A 27,281-nucleotide genomic window follows, 5' to 3' on the forward strand; every position below is an offset into this window, starting at 1 on the left:
TATACAGCTGTATCAAATATGAGCATCTTTTATACAATCACAATGGATTGTACAGGGATGAGCTAAACATATGTATTTTCTCTAGAGAGTAGGGCTGGATTTATTAACCCCCCCACGTAGTATATTCAAAGATCCTTTTGTGTCACGAAGCTGACAATCAATTGGAGTAAAAGAAATGGGAGGTGTTTGGATAAGGTGGGAGTTACTAACATTTCCAATAAAGCTCCTTTATTCTCTGTACAAAACAAACTCAAGAAAGAGAGAGTTGAGGGAATAAAAGGTATAAACGGAGACGGTATCTCACAGCCTCTATGTCGCCATCTACATTCATCGTGTTTTGGCTCCTGATCAAGCTAAGCTATGCTGAAGATTCATGTCCAGGTAGGTTTCTAACAGTCAATCACAGATCAATGAGGATTTGGTAACTACTTAATTAGATAATTAGGGATTTACTCACTAAGTGTCAAACTGTAGTGAATTGAAAAACAAATCCCAAAATATAGGTCGAAATGGCTGATATGGAATTTAGTCTAAATGTTTGAATAATGTTTAAAATTCACTACAATTTGGGATTCAGTGAATAAACCCATTATATTTTCTGTTTCAATGACCCAACTTCTACTTTTCATTTTATTTATATTTTTATTGGTTGGGCTTTTCAAATGGAATTATTTTTGTTGATCATTTTCTTTATTTGTCAATGTTTAGAAGATAATTATAAAGAGTATTTCAACAGGAATTATAGATGTCCAGCCAACTACAGTGTTCTAGATCGCACTTTTGAATTGATTAATTTGAATTTGGATCCCAGTCCCAAAGTGGAAACACTGTGCTAGTCTAACAAAAAAAAAATATTCATCATTGACTGTTGATATTATTTTGAGTCAACTAAGATCCAGTTTCTCTATATCTGAAGTCAATAAAATGTCTTCACTTTGACTGAATATATATTGTACTATCAATGTGTTAACCAAGATATGGGAACATGTTTCAGATATGTTCTATGATCTAGCTGTAGAATGCCTAGCTATTAAAGGAATGTTGGAACCAAAGTTAAAGTTCTCTCAGAAATGTATTTACAAACCTATTTCAGAAACATGGGTCACTTTCCTGTATGTAACCTATGTATGTTTGTTTGTCTGTTTTATTCCAGCATTAATTTAACTTGGACATACAGTTTCCTAATTTAATGGAAACTGTCCACTGCCCCCCCCCCCCCCCCCCCAAAAAAAAATAAAAATATATCCTTAATGAAAACATGCATGCATTTAATTATGCGTTTTTTAATTTTGGGTATGTCTAAACACAACTTGCAAAAGCTGCAGATCTTTTGTCTTAATTCTATGCAAGCCCTCCCCTTCTCCCCCAGCCCATACTTTCTGTGGACAGCTTCATGAGAAGTATTTGCAAGGCACGTGCTTTGGGCAATTCCTGCCTCTTACGTTTACCACTAAACTAAACAATCAGGAAGTGGCAGGACCAGTTGTCTGATTGACAGCCAGGAGGGTGTAACAAGGTTATTTTTAAAAACCTTCTATTGAAATCTGCACTTTTTTTTTTTTTTAAATAAAAAATGAGCACACACTGCTTATACATAAAGTGCTTCAGCGAACTGAAGTGCTTTAGGGGACTAGAGTGTCCCTTAAATGTTGTATCTAAATCGATGCACCTTGAGATAAGTTCAAATAATCTCTTGAGAACATACAGATTTTACGAGACTGTATTTCAATTCATTATTTCTCTCTTTCTTTCTCTCTTTCTCAGAAATTAAAGTTGTTGGAATCGGAGACTCAGACAAGCTGACTATACTCAGAGGTTGTCCAGGTATCCCAGGATCTCATGGTCTGAAAGGAGATGTTGGACCACCAGGAGAGACAGGTTAGTGATGTTCACTTTGTACCAGAGAAACCACATAGAATCATTAAAAGAATGATCAACATAGAACAGATAAATGCAATGCAAACAATAGCATGTAACTTTCAATGAACTAATGGCTTATTTACAACCCTGATGCTACTATTTAGCGACCAGCGGTTACAAGTTTTTGTGCCTGTCACTACTGTTAGCAAGCTCTGTCTGTTTAATGACACAAAAATGCAATCAGTGATACAGCCATTTGCTGATGAGATTGTAAAAGAGCCTTAAAGTGAATATGTATTCACTGATATAATAAAAACTAACTGGAAGGGGGGCGGGGCCGGACCGCCGAGCTGGACGGTTGCAAGAAAGCTCAGCTCCTGAAAATTACTAAACTTTAAGCATTTAACCTACAATTTTCAACTTAAAAGCAACCCGGCAGCACTGGTCCTTTGTGCAAAGGGAGCACTGGATCCAGGGAGAGGCTGACTCCTCCAGTTGCAGTCCCCTGGAGGAGAAATCTTCGATGTCCCAGTCGGGGCCTTCTCTGGCGGTGAGTGGGGCGGACGGCCGCTGCTCCACTATCCTGCCCAACAGTGCCCAGCCAGAGGCCCAAAACAGCGTGAAACTAGCCCTGTCCCGCCTCCACCCCCGGACTTGTGGGGGTCATCCCGGTCCTCACCCTGAGGCCCAGACCGCAGCAACGCAAATAAGGCCCAGTGAAAATACCACCCTGATCTGCAGCCCGGGCACATCATCTAAAATGGTGGACGCCATGTGCGCTGAAGGCAGCGGGAAAGGATGTTCTCCCCTCGCGCTCACTGCAAATGGTAAAGCTTCCAGGTACAAGCTGACCCGACAGCAACCAGCAATAAACACCCATTACAGCGCCCTACCAAGCCAGAAGCAGGCAGACGAAAGGGAGACACAGGGCCCGCACCACAGCAATGGCGAATGACACTCAGCAGGTGAAAACCCTCCCTCCAGAAGAGACGGGGAGCCGGTCTCCCATACAGGGTGCTGCATACCTCTCCTGGATTACCATACCACACTGCCCAACCAGCCCAGACAGAGCCAGGATGTACAACGACTGCCGGCATACAGCGGCATAGACCGCTGTAACGGCTTAAGCCCCCAGGAGGTCTGCGGTACTTATCTTCGCCATGATCCTCTTCGGAAGGACTGCCTGACAGCCCAGGCAGCCCTAACCCGGCAAATCAGTAACAGAGCCACTTGAGCCATATTTTACAAAAAGGTTTATTCATTAAACTGGGAAGTGTAGAAAATGCACAAGGAAATTGTGAACAGATACACTGACGTTAGAGATTAGGTTTTCCAATCATTTATGGTAAGACTTGTGATTGTCTTGTAAATTCTCTGTATTTACAGATTTCCAGAATTAATTACTTTAGTTATTGTACTGTCTAAAGAACAAAAACAAATGTGTAATGAGACAAAAGATGAATATTGGGGAATACAGATAGATTGAGCCAAAAGAATAGAACACAATAAGATATGATTCTTCTTACATTCCTAAAACCTGCAACATATACGTGATCTATTACAGTGTTCTCCAATCCAGTCCTCATGGCCCACCAACAGTCCAGGTTTTGTCAGTATCTCCATTAAAATAAAACAGGGAAATAAATACTGGGTTGTTGGGGGGACATGAGGATTGGATCCGGGTGGGACACGAGGATTGAGTTGGGGACCGCCGATCTGTTATATCATTATATTGGTATTTTTATCTGATGGGGTTTCTCTTGGGTCACTTCAACAATGTACATCTTCAACAATTTTCTCTTTTGACAGGTGAACCGGGGATTAAAGGCACACAAGGGATGAAAGGTGAGTTCTGTAAAGATATCATCAGGTTTATACTAAACTGATAACTGTCAGCATGTACAAGTAAATGTCAAATTTAAAGCACAAAGTAGCTGAACTGGAAACATACAGCTACTCTGGTCTTAAATTTGAAACATTAAAAAAATTGTAAAAAAAAAATAAAAAATTACTTTGACAATTCTTGTTTCAGTAATAACCCTGATGAAACTAAAGACATTTAACACTATTGAGAAAAAAAAATTAAGTATGACTCCCTAGAGGCGTGTTAGCGTGTACTGTATCCCAACCAGTAATACATCTCAATGTGCCAAAAATCTAAAAGTTGTCTAGTTTTTTTTTTTTACCTTGTGACAGATTTTTATATAAAAATAGATACAATTAACTACATTACATTTTTTAAATCACTTTATTGACATACTCTTCTCCACTATCATATTTGGCATTATTCGAACAGCGAAAAAAGTAGCAAATTTGAGGGAAAAAAATCCCTTTTTGCTTTTATATAAATAAACATTTTTTTTACATTCTTTATTTTTGCAGGGCAACTAATTACAGACATGCTTGCGATGCCATGACAGCATTAACCAGCGTTCAGTAATGTACGCGTTGATACATTGGCATGTAGAGAAATTGCACTATTTTAAAATAAAGGGAAAACAACTGTGAGTCAAAACAGAAGCAAAGGAAAGTGATAATTCAATTCAATGATGCATTCTGACTTCACATAAGGACACCATTATTACACATATTGCACGGGTGGAAAGCTTAAAAAAAATAGCAAGTGCTTAGTGTTTTGGGATTGTATTATTAGTACATCATAAATCTGATAATGCCAGTTGTATAACACTTAATAATATTTCCATGTCTTGTTTTTGTTTTTGTAACCAATAGGAGAGAAGGGAGATTTTGGGACAATGCAGACAATGTATGGTGAGTTACAAAGCCTGGTGTAATTTTTTATTATTACCGTTAGAATGACTGAAGATAGCACCATCTCGTACCATGTTACATATTTTGATGTGAAGATTCCGAAGCACATCAACTCAATTTTAAAGGTACACTATGAGTGGCTATCAAGCTATATATCCTCGGTTCGATTACCCATCTGGGGTACAGGACCCTGGTCTCATGTCGTAATATCTACCTACACGGCCAGATGCCATTCTTTCACGCCCCGAAGGTGAAAAAATAGAAATGCAGGTCTGCGGTCTACTTCTCACCCGTCCTCGCTGGGTTGGTTTCTTGCCAAACCAACAAACTATTGGAGACAGACTTCCAAAAAGTTGAGACTGCATGCCCTGCACATTCGGAAGTAAGTATGACATTGGGACACCAATACCAAAAATAGCTGACAAGCACAGAGACAAGGGATATTACAACCCTTCTCCAACGTCCTCCACAGGCCAAGATGGTGGCCGATAAAGGCACAGGGCGCTCTACCATCCCAGGCCCCTTGGAGCATACTGCACCATTTCTGTAGCACCCTCCCTCAACTGAGTTACCAACCACCCTAACACTCCAAGAGGGTCTGGAACTTGCTACCAAGCAGGATATCCAGAGATTCTAGATATAAGAGCACGCTAGAGGCTGACATGGCGGTGGTCAAGGAGGAGGTCAAAGCAGTTACTGACAGGGTAGCAGAAGAAGACATCATAGACATACAAGGAAGCCTAACCAGGATGCAGTACTCCATTAAGAGAGTCAAATCCTCCCACCAAGACATGCAGGCGCATCTATCTGCAATTGAGGACCGATACAGGCAACATAATATAAAGGTCAGTGGTGTCCCAGAAGAGATCCCTCTTTAGGAATTGCCACAGTTCCTGAGGTGCCTCATGGCCACCATATTACCCCCACACCAGGCCAGAAAGCTGACTCTAGATGGGACATACCGGCTGCCAAAGCCTCGGACAGCTCCGCCAAACGTCACACAGGAAGTTATAATCTGCTGCTACTTCCTCCAGGACAAGGGATATATTATAACCGCTGTTCACAATAAGACGCCACTCAAGTTTGAGACTCTCACCTCACATTTTTCCATGACTTTACCAGGTCAACGCTCCAATGGAGAAGATCCTTGCGGTCGGTGACCAGCAACCTGCCTGATTCTGGACTGGCCTATAAGTAGGGGACACCGAGAACCTTGTTTGAGATCCACCAAGGAACTATCCACAAGCTCACATCTGTTGCGGATGTCCCAAGATTCCTTAAGGGGCTGGGGGTACCTGCGCTGAGCATGTGGCAGAACACTTCACAAAATACTCGCACTTGGGATCCTGCCAGAGTAGTTTCTTTCATCCCAAGAGGGTTTCCTCTGATCCTTCAATAATACTCCTTTAACTGGTATTACCCAAAGGTTATGAGAGGCTCACAATGAAAGGACACATGAGGAGGGCATGCTCTTCTGCTTTCTATGTTTCATTTTGTTTTGTTTCTGTTTTTCTTTTCCTCTCACTGCTTTTCATTTTTCTCTTTCCTCTTGGCTTTTTTCTGTCTGTTTTTCTTTTAGACTTTTTTGACTTCTTTCACCCAGCCTTAGCTCGTACCCTCACAATGTGTTATGGTTTATTAGCAGGGCCGGACTGTGAAAACAATTTGGCCAAGGCATTTTTCAATCACAGCGGCCCCCTGAGAAGGGGGCGGACCCAGATAAGGTGTGTTTTGCCATCAATAATGACAAGCACACCCCCTCTCAAAGTGAGCATGTTGGTTCAATGCGCAGTGCCCCGCTGAAGAGCTCTAGCATGAGAAAAAGGCCCTGAATTTGTTCTGCGCAGCGCAAGCAAATTTAATATCATGCGTGTGCTGTGTTTACTTTTAACTTGTCTCCATAAGTGGGATACCAGAGGACAAAAGGGCCAGGAAAGAGTATGGTGCATGTCTTTGGAGCCTGCTTCTGGGATTGTGTGTGTGTAGAGTGAGCTGATTGTGGTGTGGTATTGTGTAAATAGGTCGGTTTCATTTGTGTGTGTGGTGTAATATGTGTGGCTAGGGGCTGTAGAGAGTGTGTGTGTGTATAGGGGGCATAGTATTTATTGGGGATGTAGCAAGTGTGTGCATACGGGCTGTAGTGTGGGTGTAGTGGTTGTAGAAAGTGTGTGTTTAGAGAATGTAATATGTGTTTGCTTACAAGGAATGTAGTTGTGTGCATAGGGGACCCAGAGTTTGTATGTCAGGAATGTAGTGTGTGTAAGTGGTGCAGTGTGTGTGTGTGTGTGTGTAGGGGATCTAGTGTGTAAAGGACTCAGAGTGTGTATAGGAGATTGTGTGTGTGTGTGTGTGTGTGTAGAGGATTCAGAGTGTATATAGGGATCTAGTGTGTGTATGTGTTTAGATTAGATATTTCAGAGTTGGTTAAGGGATCTAGCGTGTATCTGGAGCGTAATGTGTGTAGTGCTGCAGTGTGAGGGGTGCTGTAGTATATATGTATATATATGTTTGGACGTATTGTATGTGTGAGGGGCGCAGTGTGTTGGGACTGCTGTGTGTATTGTGTGAAGGGTGCAGCATGTGTGTGTGTAAGAGGGGTGCTGTGTGTGTGAGGGTGTTCTCATCTGCCATCACATTCTATGTTTCTAATTTTCTTTGTCTGTTAACTTACTGAAGGTTATTTTATATATTATACGTGTGTGTGTGTGTGTGCTGTGTCTGTCTGTCTGAGGGTGCTGTGTGTGTGTGTGGGAGGGTGCGGTGTGTTCGAGAGTGCTGTCTGGGTAAGTGTGATGTTAGTGTGAGGTTGCTGTGTGTGTTTGAGGGTGCTGTGTTTGAGGGTGCTGTGTGTGTGAGAGTGCTGTGTGTGTGAGGGTGCGCTGTGTGTCTGAGGGTGCGCTGTGTGTGTGAGGGTGCTGTGTGTGATGGTGCTGTGTGTGATGGTGCTGTGTGTGTGAAAGTGCTGTGTGTGTGAGGGTGCTGTGTGTGTGAGGGTGCGCTGTGTGTGTGAGAGTGCTGTGTGTTTTAGTGTGCTGTGTGTGTAGGTGTGCTGTGTGTGTGTGTGAGGCTGCTGTGTGTGTCTGAGGGTGCTGTGAGTGTGTCTGAGGGTGTGTGTGAGTGTGATGCATGTGTGCTGTTAGTGTTAGTGTGCTGTTAGTGTGTGTGTGAGGGTGCTGTGAGTGTGCTGTGTATCTGGAGGGATTGTGTGTGTGTGTGTGTAGGGGGGGCGGGAAATATGTAAATATATTAAATGTTTTTTTCTTATTTTTAATAAAACCGCCCCCCCCTCCCTTCTTACCTTAAGCCTGGGAAGGGGGAGAGGGGAAAGCCGTGCTGCCATGGAGGGGGGCAGTGCTGCAGTCCTTGGTGGTCCTGGTAGTGAACTCTACCCTTCAGTTCCTGGGGTAGAGTTCACTCTTGCGAGATCTGAGCGTTGCCGTGGTAACCACGGCAACGCTCCGACCTCGCGAGAGGAACCCGGTGGAGCTGCAGGGAAGAGCTGCACCGAGTCCTCCTCTCCCACCCTCCCCAGCCAGCATCTCCCCTGCCGGCCTGTTAATTAGTCATTCTCTCATACCAAAGACCAAAGATTGGTATCTTTCCTTTTTTTTTTTTTTGCTTTCATATGGTCTTGTACTCTCTACTGTACTTTACTTGTAAAATTTCAATAAACTTATTTGCAAAACATTTTTCCTTTTTTAAAGATATTGTGCTACTGAAAGTTGCTGATACAATGCTAGTTTACTAGATAAATAAAATAAAAATTAAGTCCTGAAATAACTGACAGATTAGGACCCCAATGAGCATTACTGACATAGTGGATGATTGGGACCAATGACGCATGTTCAATGATTCTCTATGACAAGCACTGCGCATGTACGTGTGTCTTAGCGTTATGCCTGGGTATGAGAGCCATGAGATAACAATGCGTATTTAGCATCTGTCATCAGCACACATAGCGTACTGGTAACAAATGATCAAAGGCGACATGACCCCCCTCTTTAGTGCTGCCCAAGTTCTCATCTCAACCCAACCTTTGGGATGTCCCTCCAATTGCAGCGACGGGGAGTGACATCACCAAAGGAGGATCAGGCTGCAGGTAGAACTTGGCCTCAAGGTGTGATCCCAGGTAAGTTTTTCCTTTATTTATTTCTTTTTTTGTTTTGGTGGTTGACTATGTCAGCAAGGATTCCTCTTGTGGATACAGCACAATAGATAATGTCAGACATATGAGGGTGCATTGTAAGTAGTGCCCCTTATTATCTAGGAATATGGGTGCTTTTGCAGTGACAATAATATATCAGTGAATTAAAATGAAGCTGATCTAAATCTTTCACTTTAACACTTCAAACATTCGAACATGACACATTGGTTCATTGCAATACTTCTTGGCTGTTGAGACAACATGGACAATCAAATAGAATCTCCCAATGTGATTGAACATTACCTTATTATGTGCACGTAACCAAGGCAGGAAGAAAGTCAACAAGTAAATAGACATTTCTTTAAGATATGTTCTCCCACAATTTTGTTTTAAATTTCTATTTCATGTTATTCTCTCTCTCTCAGCTGCCAGGAACTGCAAGGAGCTGTTGGATCAGGGGTTCTTTCTCAGTGACTGGTACACGATCTACCCAGATGGCGAAACTCCCTTCAAAGTGTTGTGTGACATGCACACTGACGGAGGTGGTTGGATAGTAAGTTATAAGCAATACCTGGTCTGCAGAAATATTCTTAGTCTCCAATAATATATCTACATCGAATGAATCAAAACCCCAAACCTTTGATGCATCCTCTGGTCTCCAATTAGATTGGGGGTGGAGTTAGACTAATTAAGGCCAGACCACTCTGATCCTCATTATTGGGACCAGGAGACTTGGCCTTTCTGGTTCTATAACCACTTTTTATGTATTACCTTCTATCACAGAGGCCAGAGAGTGTGGAGGAAGGGGTAGGGATAATTGGCACATGGGGAGAGGAGAAGAGAGGACTATTCATCCAGCCCCCTTATTAATGGGGTCAATGAAGACCCCATATTTGACTATTCTTTTAGGGATTTGTCAATCGCTGGGCCGTCTCTGGTTTTCGGGATTATCTGAAAAAAATCCCTGACGATTTTCACATCTTAAGCCATAGCATGTCCCATTCATTTATTTGGGGAGCCTAACCTTTATTCCTTTTTTTGTATTTTTTATTTCCTGCTCATGACATTTTTATAGTTAAATATTTTTGTAAAGTAACGGGTTATTTACTAAACTGAGAATACTCACTTTAGTAAATAACTCTGTTAGAGTCTGTCATGCCAATGACATGTTAATATCATGTGCAGCATAAAAAAAACAGATGTATTGTTCTAATCACTCTTCTGGTTAATGCAGGTTTTCCAGAGAAGATGGGATGGATCAGTGGATTTTTTCCGTGACTGGAAATCCTACAAGAATGGGTTTGGAAGCCGCCTGAATGAGTTCTGGTTGGGGAACGATAATATTCACATTTAACCTCAGCAGGTAATGGCAGAGGAAATGGTCACAATAACAGTAGTTTATGAACTAATGAAGCGGAATGTTGGGGAGTGTGCAAAACGCGGTGGGGTAGTGATAAAAATGATGTCAATAGTGCTGCCAAAAGGGGGCAGAACTACCTGGAAAGGGGACGACTCCATCCTGAAGAATTGGTATGTAAGCCTGGTATTGAATGCACACCAGGCTGCCTACTGATTAACCAGGCTTGCCCACTGAAGGCAGAAAGCACTATTTCGACGCTCTTTGCAAGGTCCTAGTGTCTTGAGCAAAGAGCGAGTGTCTCTAATTGTGCACTCACAATATGCTTTCTTCATGTTCTACTTTTTGGAACACCAAGGAACCATCAGGACAGAGGGACAGGAGCCCTAAAATATGGACTATTGCCAAAATAGGGACAGTTGGGAAGCCTGACATGATATGATATTATGTGAATCTAAGTTGTTCTTTAGTGACAATTGCCCCCCGCCCCACTTCCCCCCACACTCTTTTTCACATTTTTTTCTCGTCTCTCTTCTTCTTTCCATTGTTTTCTATATATTTTCCATTCTTTCTCCCCTAATTATCTATTGCTCTCCTTACCCCTCTCATTCTTTCCATACTATTATCATCTTTTCCATTATATTTTCCCTCTTTTGCTCTCTCGCAAGTTCCCTGCATGTGCATGTTTCTCTTGTTCTTTGTTCCATGCTGTTCCTGTTTCCCGTTTCCCCATGTTCATTCATGCTCGCCCTTCCTTTCCCATTGACTGATTAGCTCATCTTTCTCAAACTTTCCTTATGTTTCCCTTTGCTCCATGTATTTATCTTGATCTTTTATTTTCAACTATTTCCTTAAAGAATCTATCACTCTTCCCACAGTTCCAGATGTATGCAGAATATATTTTTTTGAGATGAAGTGCTGCGGTAATATTATGAGTTTCTACCGTATATACTTGAGTATAAGCCGACCCGAATATAAGCCGAGGCCCCCAAAAAATGGGAAAACGTATTGACTCGAGTATAAGACTAGGGTGGGAAATACAGCAGCTACTGGTAAATTTCTAAATAAAATTAGATCCTAAAAAAATTATATTAATTGAATATTTATTTACAGTGTGTGTATGAATGCAGTGTGTGTATATGAGTGCAGTGTGTGTGTATGAGTGCAGTGTGTGTGTATGAATGCAGTGTGTGTATGAGTGCAGTGTGTGTGTATGAGTGAAGTGTGTGTATGAATGCAGTGTGTGTGTGTGTGTGTGAATGCAGTGTGTGTATGAATGCAGTGTGTGTATGAGTGCAGTGTGTGTATGAGTGCAGTGTGTGTGAGTGCAGTGTGTGTATGAGTGCAGTGTGTGTGTATGAATGCAGTGTGTGTGTATGAATGCAGTGTGTGTATGAATGCAGTGTGTGTGTATGAATGCAGTGTGTGTATGAGTGCAGTGTGTGTGTATGAATGCAGTGTGTGTGTTGCAGAGCCTTGGTGGGGGTTGGGCATTTTTAATATTATTTTTTTATTATTATTTTAATAATTTTTTTTGTTAAATTATTATTTTTTTTATTATTTGTATTTATTATTATTATTATTATTTATATTTGTATTAATTTTTTCGTCCCCCCTCCCTGCTTGATACATGGCAGGGAGGGTCGGCTCTTACTCCCTGGTGGTCCAGTGGATGGGCACTGTGTAGGAGGGGGCTGGCAGAGCTCTTACTTACCTCTCCTGCAGCTCCTGTCAGCTCCCTTCTCCTCCGCGCCGGTCCGTTCAGCTCCCTCTGCAAGTCCCGCGAGAGCTGCACTATGACCCCGCGGCTCTCGCGAGACTTACACTGGGAGCTGACAGAGGTGCTGAACGGACCAGCGCGGAGGAGAAGGGAGCTGACAGGAGCTGCAGGAGAGGTAAGTAAACGCACACAGCCCCCTGTCTGTATTATGGCAATGTAAATTGCCATAATACAGACACTGACTCGAGTATAAGTCGAGTTGGGGTTTTTCAGCACAAAAAATGTGCTGAAAAACTCGACTTATACTCGAGTATATACGGTATTTATAATATTTCACAGAATACATAAATGAATATTAAGAAAACTTTAAGTTTTTGTTCTAATGTCATAGGTCACTTTACTGTTTGAAAAATACTTTTTTAAAATTATCATGTACTGGCATTTCCTTATCTTCAACGTTAATTATTTTCCTTATGTTTAAATGTATGTTTCCTTTACCTAAATGTCATTCTGTACTCAACAGTGGCAAGGGAGCTGCGTATTGATCTGCTGGACTTTGAGAGCACCAAATATTATGCCAAATACTCATCTTTTAAAATTCTGGAAGAGTCTGAGAATTACACGTTATTGCTTGGAGATTTCGTTAACGGTAATGCAGGTGAGAAATGGCACAGAGTCTCTGTCACAAATAGGTAGTTATGTAAATAAAACAACAATTATGATTGGGCCCAGATACCCTTGAACCTCTCTTTCTGGTGGTCTAGCAGAAGGGAGTTGTGAAGTCCATGCTTACAGAGGTTGTGGACATTAGCCATGACGTAGGGCCCTGTCATGCCTTGGCATTGTGTGACACTTAACCATGGGCCCCACACACTCACATATTTATGATGGAGGAAGGGGAGGTTGTAGGTGCAATTAGGAGGGAATTATATTCTATATGATATGAGTGTCTTCACTCCTACTGCTTTCCACTATTTATGTTACGTAAAAATAATTGTGATGAAAAAATCTTTTTAGACAAACCAACTAATTCAAGCACCTTTATTATATTTTAAATGCATGTGAATTTATTGCTGTGAAACTCTGTCATGCTCTTCTAAATGGCAATAATTCTGAGCTATTAGAAATAAGGGACTCAAAGTTGGAAAAGAGAGAACTGGTCCTAGAAGGTTCTCTATAGTGTTAGGAACATAAACATTTCTGACACAATAGTCTTAAACACACTGTTTAGGTTCCTCGGCAACCCTTGCATCCATTTCAAAAATGTGTTTGAACTCACTGTGACTGGCTTTGAGATCATGTGGAACTCTTTGGGGGATGTTCAGCATCTCCATACAGAGTGTGGAGACACTGAATGAAGATGAGGCACACTGTGCACCACTGACACAGGAAGCATCTCTAGTGGCAGTCTGAGTGACTGGCACTGGAGGTGTAACTAACCAGCAATGTTAACAGTGTTTACATTACAACAAAACCTGCAGAGGCAAGCTGTAGACAACATAACCACTACATTAAGCTGCAGTAGTTCTAGTGACTATAGTGTCCCTTTAAAGAGGAATCCTTAGTAGCAATACTCACAGTAAACTAATTACTTGAGATCCCAGACCACCAGCAATTTCTCACAATCCCTTCCTCCCACATGGAGGTAGACACACTCCCTACACACATACATAAGCATTTGGTGGGAGTTTGGGTGGGGAATTGTTTCCACATTCTCTATAGAACAAGCAAGTGTTTATACACTAAGGAACTGTGTATATTATTATTATTATTATTATTGCCATTTATATAGCGCCAACAGATTCCGTAGCACTTTACAATATTATGAGAGGGGGGATGTAACTATAAATAAGACAATTACAAGAAAACTTACAGGAACGATAGGTTGAAGAGGACCCTGCTCAAACGAGCTTACAGTCTATTAGTCAACACTGCTAATATTTATATCTTTTAGGCTTCTTGTCTATTTTTTCACTGCTCTTATATTTTAATTTTATATAATTTATTTTTTCACATGCCACATTTATCTTGTTACATCTTTCCTTTTTATATCCGTTCAGTCTTTGTTTCACAGTGTTCTAACCTAGATTTTTTTTTATATATATTTAATGTACGTATAGAATTGTTTTTACATTACAATTTTCCCACAGACACAAATATAAACGCATGCACACACAGATCACTGGCTATAATTGGATATTGGGAATCTGATGGATTTGGACCCGTAACTTACTTAAATCTAATGCGCCATCGAATCTAATGCGCACCTCAATTTTTGAAACCTGGAAGCTGGAAAATGTTTTTGTTGGCTACTACAAGATACTAACACTGTGCTACAATGAAAATGTTTATTGCCATATACTATATTAACATTGCTGGTATTTAAATTTTAATGTTACATGTTAAGTCTATTCTTTCGTAAGCCCTCTTTCAGGAACAAAGTTTGCCTGTGTGAATTCGCCCAAATAAATCTGCCTGTGTATATTCACATGTTTAAATACAATATGTCTCCCCCTTCTATACAACAATAGTTTAGAGTAGCGCCTACCACACCATCTGCATGTTTTAAGTGTCCCCTTGGCAAAAAGAAAATGCTTACAAATATTTAGATTTTCGACTTGTATATACAATACCAACACTCAGGAAATATAATTTGCCAGGTATGTAATGTATCATATAGTGAGGTGGACACAATTCCCAGGACTATCTCTTGATTACATCAATATGACAAAGAATCATTAACAAGTCTTGGGGATGTGTTGACTGAAGGGACATCGTATAAAACATGAAGTCTACATTATATCGCAGGAATAGGTTTTGATAACTGCATCAAATATGATTTTTTCTTTTGTGTTTTCACAGGAGATTCTCTATCAAATCATAATAATATGAAGTTTTCAACCAAAGAAAAAGATAATGATGAAAATTCAGGAAACTGTGCTGAACATTTGAATGCAGGCTGGTGGTATCACAGTTGTTACACTTCAAATCTAAATGGCCTGTACCTGTCAGGGCAGCACGAGACCACAAAACATGGGATTAGCTGGAGATCTGCCAAAGGCTTGAATTACTCCTTCAAATTTGTTGAAATGAAATTGAGATAATAAAATTGGAAATTAGTTCTGATGAATGCACCAGGCCAGGTTAAGACTACCGAAACCCTCCTTACGATCTCTTGTCTTTGCACCAAAGTGGGAGAGAGAGAATAAATACATGATGATAAAAATATATTATTGGAAAATAACACTTCTAAATAGTCTGAAGGTATTATAAACTAATGGTGGAGTTTTTTTTTTTTAATGAAAGTCAACAGAAAGCAAAGATTGCGTTATTTTTCCAACCTATACTTCAATGTTCTGTCTCTTTCTACGGGAGTCCTCCAACTTCAGCTTTGTCTTACGTCTGTAGTGTATTTGTATTTGTTAATGTTTGTTCACTGCATTTACCAGGATTGCAAACCTAAATTCACCTTAGAAACCACCCCATTGCATATGCACAGACAGTTCTCCACCACCACTTTCTTAATATTCCTTCAAAGTGCAAATAGAGAACACACACCACTTTTTATTCTTACATTTAACTTTTGTTTACCACAATACATGACTCTTTATCTAATGCAACTGGATTTTATTGTAATATCATTTTGTAAAAGTATGTGAAAAGGCTAATCCAGACATGGAACCCTTGTTCATTGTACTTAGAAGGGAATCAGGAACACCTCACTGATGAAAGAACAGAAAACACACGCACTTTTTTTATAAATGTGGAAAGCACAGAGTGAAAGGGTAAAAATATAATTTACCCCTTATTATTCCAAATGCTGTAGATGGATAATAGGACTCCTCCAGGTCCTCAAAACATTTACAAAAATACAAAATATCTACAGAAAGATATAAATAGAACTCATAGAGTAGTAATATTCATACACCATAAATATAAAAATGGTCATTCATGCACATTAGTGCTGCCAACATTCATTAGATTGTAAGCGTATCATAGTCAAAATTAGATGTCTTCAACAGAATAGACAGGCATGTGAGAGAGAAAAACACACAAAATTGTGCAAAATTGTTATATTAATCTAAGTGCTACTTACAGTATCTTAAGAAGTAATAGGCTAATCAAATCATACAGATGTAATCCCAAATGAATGAAGATGGCTGCCCTCTGCTAAAATTAAGTTGAACAACCAACCCTATGCGTTTCGTTCGGGATCCGTATGAACTTTATCAATGGGACTTTGTACTGTTACCCCTAAGGAAGTTAGGACGCATATTATTATTCTATTTATTTTGTCACTTGTTTTATTGTTTGTTTTTACTGAATAAATATGTATAACCACCTTGAGGAGTAAGAAGTGTGTATAATTGCCATTTGCAATATTTGTTAAAATGAGTGGACAACTCTTATCAAATTTGTACTTGTAGTTTTTTGTTATTTAAGTTTATCCCATTTAATGAAACATAATGATATATCTTTTTAGGTGACTATATTAGAACCGCATTGTGAGTTTCGTTCACTGTAGATGTGGGATTCTAATTCTTATTTTTCATTTACTTACTTATAGTATGTATATAAGATGTCTAATGATACCGCAACGTTCATGGGAAAGGATAACATTTGGATGAAATGGAAGTGTCATTATAGTAATATTTGTAATGTTATTCAACGTGGTTTTCTAATTCTTTCAATCTTTGAACAAGCCCACTAAATATGTGCTAAAACCTGAAAAAGCTGACTCGATTCCAATGATATTATGATTATTTCTTCCTGCTTGAAGAAAATGTTTCATAATCAACGGAGCACATTTATTTAATTTATAATAAAATATTGCATTGTCACATGTCTGTTACTGGAATATGCTATTTTTTGTTCTGGAAAACTGTTCATATTACGCAAGTGACATTTAAACCAGATGAGAAAAATAATAGAATAAATCTGGTGGATATATAAATCCACAGACACCTACACGTGCATGATTGGTGGGAAATACTATATATCTTTGTTATGATTCAGTAATCTTTAGACAGAGAATTGTGGAACACAACTGCAGAATTAATTGGTAGTACTGTACCTTTAATAAAAACAAGGAGAACTTCCAATATAATTTCTAGAGAGGTTTTATTATATCTTAATTTATGAGTTGAAAACAAATTGTCTCTTTCTTCCAGATTGGCATTAAGGAAAAAAGAAAGCTTAATGCAATTCACTTGTTTTGCATGAAAAGGAATTTTCAATAATAAAGTCCTAAAGCCCTAAATGGTAGTGAACTAGGGATAACCACACACGAGAAGGATTTGGGAATTGTTATAGACAACAAATTAGGTAGCAATATGCAATGTCAATCTGCCGTTGCTAAGGCCAGTAAGGTTTTGTCATGTATAAATAGGGGCATAAATTCTCGAGATGAAAATATAATTCTGCCTCTTTATAAATCGCTGGTAAGACCACACCTTGAATATGCTGTGCAATTTTGGGCACCTGTTCTAAAGAAGGATACCATGGCACTAGAAAAAGTGCAGAGACGAGCTACAAAATTGAGAAAAGGAATGGAGCATTTTAGTTATGAAGAAAGGTTAAAAAATTTAAATCTCTTCAGTTTGGAAAAACGGCGCCTTAGAGGGGATATGATAACATTATACAAATATATTCGGGGCCAGTACAAACCCTTATCTGGAAATCTATTCATAAACAGGGCTATACATAGGACACGAGGTCACACATTTAGGCTTGAAGAAAGGAGATTTCATCTAAGGCAAAGAAAAGTTTTTTTTACAGTAAGAGCAATAAGGATATGGAATTCATTGCCGGAAGAGGTGGTTTTGTCAGAGTCTATACAGATGTTTAAATTGCAATTGGATAAATACTTGCAAAAACATAACATACAGGGATACAATTTCTAATTAGTGGGGTAATAGCTGCTTGATCCAAGGAGACATCTGACTGCTATTTTGGGGTCAAGAAGGAAATTTTTCCTAGTTTGTTGCAAAATTGGAAGCGCTTCAGACTGGGTTTTTTGCCTTCTTTTGGATCAACAGCAAAAGCATATGTGAGGAAGGCTGAACTTGATGGACGCAATTCTCTTTTCAGCTATGTAACTATGTAACTATGTAACTATGTCTGCTCAAACGGTCAGAAACAGACTCCAGGGTGGTATGAGGGTGGTATGAGGGCCCGATGTCCACAGGTGGGGGTTGTGCTTACAGCCCAACACCGTGCAGGACGTTTGGCATTTGCCAGAGAACACCAAAATTGGCAAATTCACCACTGGAGAAAGCAGGTTCACACTGAGCACATGTGACAGACGTGACAGAGTCTGGAGACGCCATGGAGAACTGGAAGGCCAGACTGGCATCAGTATCCCTATGTATCACAGTGTCAGTGTCGCCCAGTCCCCTAGTCTCCTAGTGTCTGAGTATTCTCATTTCTCGCCATGTCCCCATTTCTCAGTGTTTCCCGTGTCACTAGGATACTAGGGGACACTGAGACACATGGGGACACAGTGAGACACCCAGGGACACTGAGACACCCAGGGACACTGAGATACCCGGGGACACTGAGATACCCGGGGACACTGGGAGACATAGGGGCACTGAGACACTGGGAGAAATGGGGACACAGACACCTAGGGACACAGAGACATGGGGACACAGACACTGGGAGACATGAGGACACTGAGACATTTGGGGACACTGAGAGACATGGGGACACAGACACTGGGAGACTAGGGGACACTGGGAGACTAGGGGACACTGGGAGACATGGGGACACTGAGACACTAGGGACAATGGCTGGGAGGCATGGGGACCCAGGCACTTGGGGACACTGGGAGATATGGGGCACTTGTGGACATAGACTTGGGGACACTGGGAGACATGGGGACACTGAACATTTTGGAGACACTGGGAGACATGGGTACACTTAGACACTAGGGACACTGGCTGGGCGACATAGGGACACTGAGAGACATGGGGACATTGAGACACTAGGGACACTGCCTGAGAGACATGTGGACACTGGGAAACATGGGGACACACAGATTTGGTTACACTGGGAGTCATGGGGAAACAGAGACATGGGGACACAGACAATGGGAGACTAGGGGACACTGGGAGCCATGGGGACACTGAGTCACTAGGGACACTGGCTGGGAGACATGGGGACACTGGGAGACATGGAGACACTGTATCCCTAGTGTCTCTGTGTCCTATAATGTCTCCCAATGTCCCTATGTCTCACAGCGTCCCAATGTGTCTCAGCATCTCCATGTCTCACAGTATCCCCTAGTGTCTCAGTGTCCCCATGTGTCTCAGTGTCCCCATGTATCCCCTAGTGTCTCAGTGGCCCCATGTCTCCCTGCTGCCTTTCCATCCATCCTTCACTTACCTGAGCTGAAGGCTGTCTCTGCAGGCTGGGAGCTGCTGTCTGAACTCTCTGTGCTGTGTAGCTGCTCCCCTGCATATCAGTGAGTAGAGAGAGGCAAAGAGGGATATGCTGGAATTTCATATCCATGCCCCTCTCCACACACAGTGACCCCTACTGGCAGGTGCTGGTATTGCAGAGTAATCTCTGTTTATACTGAGAAAAATATCTGCATTTGTATTGCCCGTATTACTGCAATACCAGCATGGTTAGGCAGCCTCAAATACCGTCTGTGCTGGTAAAATACCAGTCAGGTGGCAAACCTAAGAGTAGAGTGTAAAAAAAAAAAAGTTCATTTTTATTATTTTATTAGGCCTATTCCATGGGCCTGGGCCTGGGCCTGGGCCTGGGCCTGGAGCTGCAGCTCCATCAGCCCCTATGTTAATCCGGCCCTGCCAGTATGGAAAACCTTATACAGAGACCTTCAACAATGAAAGTTATTCTTCCACTTTTCACACTAGAAATCATACTTTTAAATCACAACTCACACTTCTCCTACACTTTTTTTTACCTAGCTGCTTTACTATAAGGTAAACCCTTTCTGGGTCCCACCATGTCCTATGCCTTGTAGCATGGACAGTCACAGTCTAATCATTTCACATTCCACCCAATGTTATGCATTGGGTGTAGGACAAAGGAAATATTGTCAAGTGTCTAAAGGTCAAGTAGTTAATGCATCAACATAACTTACCTTTTAAATATGTTCATTTATTTTTTTCCAAGTTAGGGTTAAGGCTATGGTTTTTCTCTTTTTATGGACTTACATATTCTTGTCTGCCTAAGGCTTTTAGGAATTATTCTCCCCGGCAGCAGCTGATGCTATTTGAAGATACCAGCATTAATTCAGCCCCAATCCCAATGTTGATATGCAAGTAGAGGAGCTGGGAAAGAGAATTGCCCTGCTTCTGTATTATGGCAGAATTAAAATGATGACAGCTGCACTGGAGTGTTAATCCTGCCAACCTCAGGACTTGTATTCCCTAGTGCAGCCTTAAGTTTAGCAAGCCAGTGTCAATCAAACCATGAATTATAGTAGCACATATTAGGTACTACACGCCCAACAAACGGGTGTTCATCCATGGTGCCACTTAGTAGACAGTAGCAACTAAACAAAAGAGTTTGCAACATTTTATCTCTGTCTCTTTTAGAGAAAGGCCCTGTGGCAGAGCCAGCTTTCACACCTTAATAAAGTCTGCACAGTGGAACCTTTGTGTGTGTCTGGACATTTCTTGCTACTGTCTTCTAAACCATGAATTATACATGACATCACCCAATTGTGTGATTTGATCAGGGATCCTGCTGCTATCAGCCTCCCCAGAAATGCCCCTGTATATAGGACATTGTTAATTTCAGCCAGCCATCCCCCTACATTAAGGAGTAAGAAGATTCTGTCCCCAAGCCCCCTTATCCGCTACATTATTTAATACTCTCCATCATCTTGCACAATGGACACAAACTACGTATTCATTACATATATTTCAGAGATGAACCTTATAATCATTGCATGCACATTATTAACATATTAAATGGACAGACCAGGCACCAACATATATTTCATGCATTTACGCTAAAAGTGCATGAGGACTAAAATTCAGCTGCGTTTTTGCAAATCCCAATTTTGTACATGTTTTGCAAAAAAGAAAAAGCGTAACTATATGTCTCAGAATCCATTGCTCTGATCAGAACTGAGACTGCACACCGGGAGCTTAGATATCTGGTAATCACCCTTCCAACAGTCTTTAACATGGGTCTGTTATGGGTCAAACCACGGCCCTCTTTAATGCGGGGAAAACATGGCAGCTACCCTGGGCCCAGTTACTTCTAGGGGACCACGGCAGCTGCCCCGTGCTACCTCTGTGTTAAACACCAAAATTATATATATATATAAATACACCTCTACATTCAAAAACCAACACTACACATAAATGCATGCTTCTATTTAAACACCAACACCACATTCAAACGCCAACACCACATACAAAACACCCCTAAATTCACACAAACATACTCCATACAAAAACAGAACCCTGCAAGCATGTGAAAATGTTAAATTTAAATATAAAATATATACACATGCTGTACTCATCATTCTCTTTTTAAACATACTTGGGTACATGAAAACACAGATGGATTGTGTTTCCTCTTCAGCTAGCTTGCTGTCAGTAAGAATTAATTCAGTACTTGCTATTATCAAAGCTCTGTACGAAAACCAGAACTGAATGGGTGATTGAAATGAATAAACAAACTAAGAATGGTCTAGTATGATAAACTCCCACTTGCTGAGCAGAGGGAATTAGACCAAAATAAACAGTGTTCTAAAGAATGTATCATTTATATCAAGTACTACATGACTAGACATGACCTTATGTATGCAGTGACAGCAGAAAAGATAACAGAAACAGGTCCTACATTCCATCACACATGGTATTTACAGGGCTCCCATTATGCTCCTCTGTTGAACAATACAAAATATATTTTATTGGAATGGACAAAGAAGTAACTATCTTGGCGGTAGTAAAGAATTAAAGGAAAAGTGCAAACACAAAAAAATGGACTGCTAAAGTGCTTTGTGTGTAAAAAGTGTGACCTTTTTTATGTTTTACAAAAAGTGCAGATTTTGATAGATTTCAATAGAAATTGGCACTTTTATAAATTAACCTTGTTACACCCCCCTGGCTGTCAATCAGACAACAAGTCATGTTACTTCCTGGTTTGGTTAGCTCAGTGGGGCAAAACTCAAGAGTCAGCAATTGTCCAGAGCACGTACCTTGCAAAGACTTCTCATTGACAGCCACAGAAAGTCTGGGTGGGGTTAGACGTGAAAGGGCTTGCAATGGCTGCAGACAAGAGATCTGAATTTTTTGCAAATATTTTAGATATATCCCCAAAATAAAAATGTTTTTTGTTTCATTGGGGATCTTTTTTGTTTTTGTTTGTTATTTTGTTTCGGTAGTGGAGATAAGGTATTATATAGTTTCTTGCCAAACAAATATCATGAATCATAACTGCCAGGTTGACTCTTAAGGGCTTTCATCATGGCAAAAAACTCACTACAAATGCAGCCTTTATAAATATATCAATTCACCTGCACCACATAGACAGCTCAGCAAATCCCCACATCATGCAGGACCACAGTTTCCGACCTCCCAATAAACCCCCATGATGTTCTCCTGACAAGGTTGGGATTTAATCGTTTGACCATATCTAAATTATTGTTCCTGTTCCTAACTTCAACTAGTAGCGCGTTCCCAGACTTAATACTCAGACTTTTAATCGTAGTGATCTAACTAACAGACCATATCTGACTAAACGCTGCCACTTTTTGCTTTAAAGGACAACTATAGTGCCAGGAAAACATACTCGTTTTCCTGGCACTATAGTGCCCTGAGGGTGCCCCCACCCTCAGGGTCCCCCTCCCGCCCGGCTCTGGAAAGGGGAAAAGGGATAAAACTTACCTTTTTCCAGCGCTGGGCGGGGAGATCTCCGCCCCCGATCCTCCTCCGTTCCGCCACGTCGGCTGAATGCGCACGCGCGGCAAGAGCTGCGCGCGCATTCAGCCGGTCGCATAGGAAAGCATTTACAATGCTTTCCTATGGACGCTTGCGTGCTCTCACTGTGATTTTCACAGTGAGAATCACGCAAGCGCCTCTAGCGGCTGTCAATGAGACAGCCACTAGAGGATTTGGGGGAAGACTTAACCCATTTATAAACATAGCAGTTTCTCTGAAACTGCTATGTTTATAAAAAAAAATGGGTTAACCCTTGCTGGACCTGGCAAACAGACCTACTTCATTAAGCTGAAGTGGTCTGGGTGCCTAGAGTGGTCCTTTAACACTTTAGAAAACCTTACTTCCTTCTAATACTTCTGGTCTTCATCACATTTTTTTATGCTGTGTGTCTCTCAATGCCTGGATTCAAAAGAACAAACGACCAGGCCCCAAACAGGTATAGCCTAAACAGATATCACCCATAAACACAACTTCTGAGATACGAAATCTTATTGCTTGGCAACAGCAATAAATATAGCAGGATAAATGAGAATAAATTAATTAAGTGTTGATTATGGTGCTTTTGGTTAAATGCCAATGAAAATAAGAAAATAAAGATTTGTGTGTAAAATACAAGTATTTTAAAATTCTCGTCACTCTTTTCTACCAGGGTTCAATCTTTTATAACAAGAACACGATCCCTACCCCACATGGGTGGATTGAGTAAGCACCAATTACTAGACTTGACACTCTTAGTTCTTTGACATTGCTACAGTTTTGATTTTCAAAAATTTTTGGTTGTGAAGAATTTGGTTGTCAAAAATATTTCAGTCCGAGTTGAAATTTCAGTTTGATTTGAGAAATTTCAAGTCAATACAAAAAATTGCCAGGGAAGACATAAAAAGAAAGGAGAAAATGCTTATAGATGTTAATAGGTGATTATAGTTTTTAACAAAATCCAACTTTCAAACTGTTAATTAGTGATTCAAAGTTGGTATAAAGTGGCATGGGCTACTAGACTTCTACATGTCGAAAAATGTTTGGATCTTCTGAAATGACACAGTTCTGATTTTTCAAATCCTGCCCTTGTGAAGAATTTTGTTCAAAGTTCAATTTGAAATTCTGTGATTAAATTGTTTTTTTAAAGGGACTCTATAGTCACCAGAACAACTACAGGTTAATGAGTATAACCATTACCTGCAAACATTTTAATGTAAACACTGCCTTTTCGGAGAAAAGTGTGTATGTACCAATACACACGGCCAGAAACACGCTGTGATTGCATGACTGTATCTGTCGGTGTATAAGTTTGTGTGTGTGTCATTGTTTGCCTCTGTACATCAGTGTTTGTGTGTGTATGTGCGTGTATCAGAGTGTATATGTGTATGCGTGTATCAAATGTATATATGTGAATTGTGTCATAGAAATAACAACATATAAATAATCTCATAGTATTACATTAAATCCGATTTTGGCTATACTTGTGGAGATAACAACTGGCATCAATAACTGTGCATTGTGCAATATCAAAGCGGTTGCATAATATAACTTGGTAAAACTGAACAAAAATATGCTACAGAAAGTTCAAAGGTTCAAAAGAATTAAATTAAATTAAATTCTCTCATGCAAAACAATTCTCTTGGGGGTGATACTTCCCGGTAGTTCAATTAAGAGTCTATTTATTCTGACATTACTCACGGATACATTAGGTTTGATAAAGGCCTTGTGGGGCCAAAATGTCTCCTTAAATAAAGGATCATTGTACTTAGGATTTATAGTGGGCATTCTGTTCTTTTGTACTGTTGTTGACAATTGGCTAAACCAAAGTTCGTACACTCTCTTTTGAACAATACCTTTGTTTTCTTTTACATTTATTTTATAGCTAACAAATAATGCCAATATCCAGTTAAGAGAAGATAAAGCCAAGGCAAACACTGCTATATAAGAAGAGATATAGAATCCTTGTTTTTGTTCCATTTCTCCCCTTCTCTGAATGCTACATAGTTACATAGTTACATAGCTGAAAAGAGACTTGCGTCCATCAAGTTCAGCCTTCCTCACATATGTTTTTGCTGTTGATCCAAAAGAAGGCAAAAAACCCAGTCTGTAGCGCTTCCAATTTTGCAACAAACTAGGAAAAAATTCCTTCTTGACCCCAAAATAGCAGTCAGATGTCTCCTTGGATCAAGCAGCTATTACCCCACTAATTAGAAATTATATCCCTGTATGTTATGTTTTTGCAAGTATTTATCCAATTGCAGTTTAAAAATCGGTATAGACCCTGACAAAACCACCTCTTCAGGCAGAGAATTCCATATCCTTATTGATCTTACTGTAAAAAAAACACTTTTCTTTGCCTTAGATTAAATCTCCTTTCTTCCAGCCTAAATGTGTGACCTTGTGTCCTATGTATAGCCCTGTTTATGAACAGATTTCCAGATAAAGGTTTGTACTGGCCCCGAATATATTTGTATAATGTTATCATATCCCCTCTCAGGCACCGTTTTTCCAAACTAAACAGATTACATTTTTTTAACCTTTCTTCATAACTAAAATACTCCATTCCTTTTATCAATTTTGTGGCTCGTCTCTGCACTTTTTCTAGTGCCATGATATCTTTCTCTATGCTGACTGCCAGGTGCAAATGGCAGAACGTGTAACAATGATTGACAGGTGGCCAAAATGGAGGCATCCATTTGCAAGATAAATTAGTGTGGATTTCCACATTTAACTTTATTTTTACACCTCACAAATACATTGTTGTTGTTTTTTTTTACAGTAGGGCTAAATAACAAATAATATGTAAAATGTGGGTATTGATAGTTCCCTTTGTGTTTATTATGTCAGAGGCTTAGAGCAGGGGTTCTCAACCTTGTCCTCAAGGACCTCCTACCAGTCCAGGGTTTAGGGATTACCTGGGTGTGTCTAAGGTGTTTAGAAAAATAAAAATAAAAACACCTTAGAGCCTAAGGTGTTTTTTCCCCCTTTTTCTAAACACCTTAGACACACCCAGGTAATCCCCAAATCCTGGACTGGTAGGGGGTCCTGAGGACTGGGTTGAGAACCCCTGGCTTAGAGAGTGCACAAGACATATTGAGACTTATACGATATTATACTAACCCAGGGACAGAGACTCATGAATGCACAGTCTAGTAAAATAAAGTCATATGTGCTAAGCATTCATCTTTTTCCTTAATGAGATGTAACATTATACAAATATACATGATGAGACGTAACATTATACAAATATAAACAATGAGACGTAACATTATGCAAATATACAAAATGAGACGTAATATTATACAAATATACACAATGAGACGAAACGTTATACAAATATACACAATGAGACGTAACATTCTACAAATATAAACAATGAGACGCAACATTATACAAATATACAGAATGAGATGTAACATTCTACAAATATACAGAATGAGATGTAACATTCTACAAATATAAACAATGAGACGCAACATTATACAAATATACAGAATGAGATGTAACATTCTACAAATATACACAATGAGACGAAACGTTATACAAATATAAACAATAAGACGTAACATTATACAAATATACAAAAAGGCATAACATTATACAAGTATATACATGGATCTGATAATCTGTTGCCGTAGACAGAGTAGGCAGCTGACTTTTTTATGGCACATCCCCTCAACTGAAATGTGATTTTGTTTCCTTCTTGATATGTTTTGGTATCTTTCATTTTTTCACACTGTTATTACATTTGTTTTATGTGTTGAAGGAGGGAGCATCAGAAGAACGTCAAGACACTATTGTGCATTTTTTTATACCCGGAATTTCCAGTTTATCAATGAGTATGGCAATGGTTTTGTGTATAGCTGCAGACAGAGTTTGAACAAGGGCAGAAATGCAAATTTAAATTTCAGAATTAGGCCCCCCATAATTTTATCACATGATCGGAGGCTTTATATTTGCTTAAGTCTCTCTTTACTACAAGTCACAGCAGCACTTTTTCACAGAGAAAAATCAACCAATCAGAAACAAACAGAAACAATAAGTGTCCACTTCCCTTCTAACATTTCCTCTTTCTTTGCTGCTCCTCACCAGCACAGGTCAGAGTATCACTGCCTTCTGATTTTATGTGGGTTGTTGTGGGTTTATGATTTAGTTGCAGTTTATGCTGAATTATTTGCCTGTCACTTTGTGTACCTCGTCGTTTCCTTTGCCTAGCCTATATACACATCTATTACTTTATTAATTTTTCTAACTTTCTCTTATTTTCCTCCTACTTTCCTCTGACAGGCTTATTACTTTTTATTGTCATGTGTTTGTAATTTGCATTTCTCCTGCTGCTCGGGTCCGCTGAAGGCTCCCTCTGGCTGCCTTCCCAAGCCTTCTCGAACCATGGGGCCACGGTGAACGTCTCAGCCGGTCACACGAGCGCGCGTGGTGGCGGCCATCTTGGATTGTGTGGCAATAGCGCAGGATTCTGGCGGCCATATTAACTGACTGAGGTGCCCGACCGCTGCTAAA

At 40.1% G+C, this 27,281-nt stretch overlaps 1 protein-coding gene across 1 annotated transcript; it reads left to right on the forward strand.

Annotated features, from left to right (window-relative positions):
- Positions 1 to 215: 215 nt before the first annotated feature.
- Positions 216 to 16,166, forward strand: LOC134573694 (ficolin-1-like). The gene is made up of 8 exons (XM_063433476.1): positions 216 to 381; positions 1,765 to 1,878; positions 3,670 to 3,705; positions 4,594 to 4,632; positions 9,202 to 9,329; positions 10,011 to 10,128; positions 12,377 to 12,511; positions 14,716 to 16,166. Exons 1-8 carry the CDS (start codon positions 312 to 314, stop codon positions 14,955 to 14,957), a joined length of 882 nt encoding a protein of 293 aa, XP_063289546.1. The 5' UTR covers positions 216 to 311; the 3' UTR covers positions 14,958 to 16,166.
- The last annotated feature ends 11,115 nt before the right edge of the window (positions 16,167 to 27,281 follow it).

Source organism: Pelobates fuscus, chromosome 9, assembly GCF_036172605.1.
Source record: "Pelobates fuscus isolate aPelFus1 chromosome 9, aPelFus1.pri, whole genome shotgun sequence".
NCBI lineage: Eukaryota > Metazoa > Chordata > Amphibia > Anura > Pelobatidae > Pelobates > Pelobates fuscus.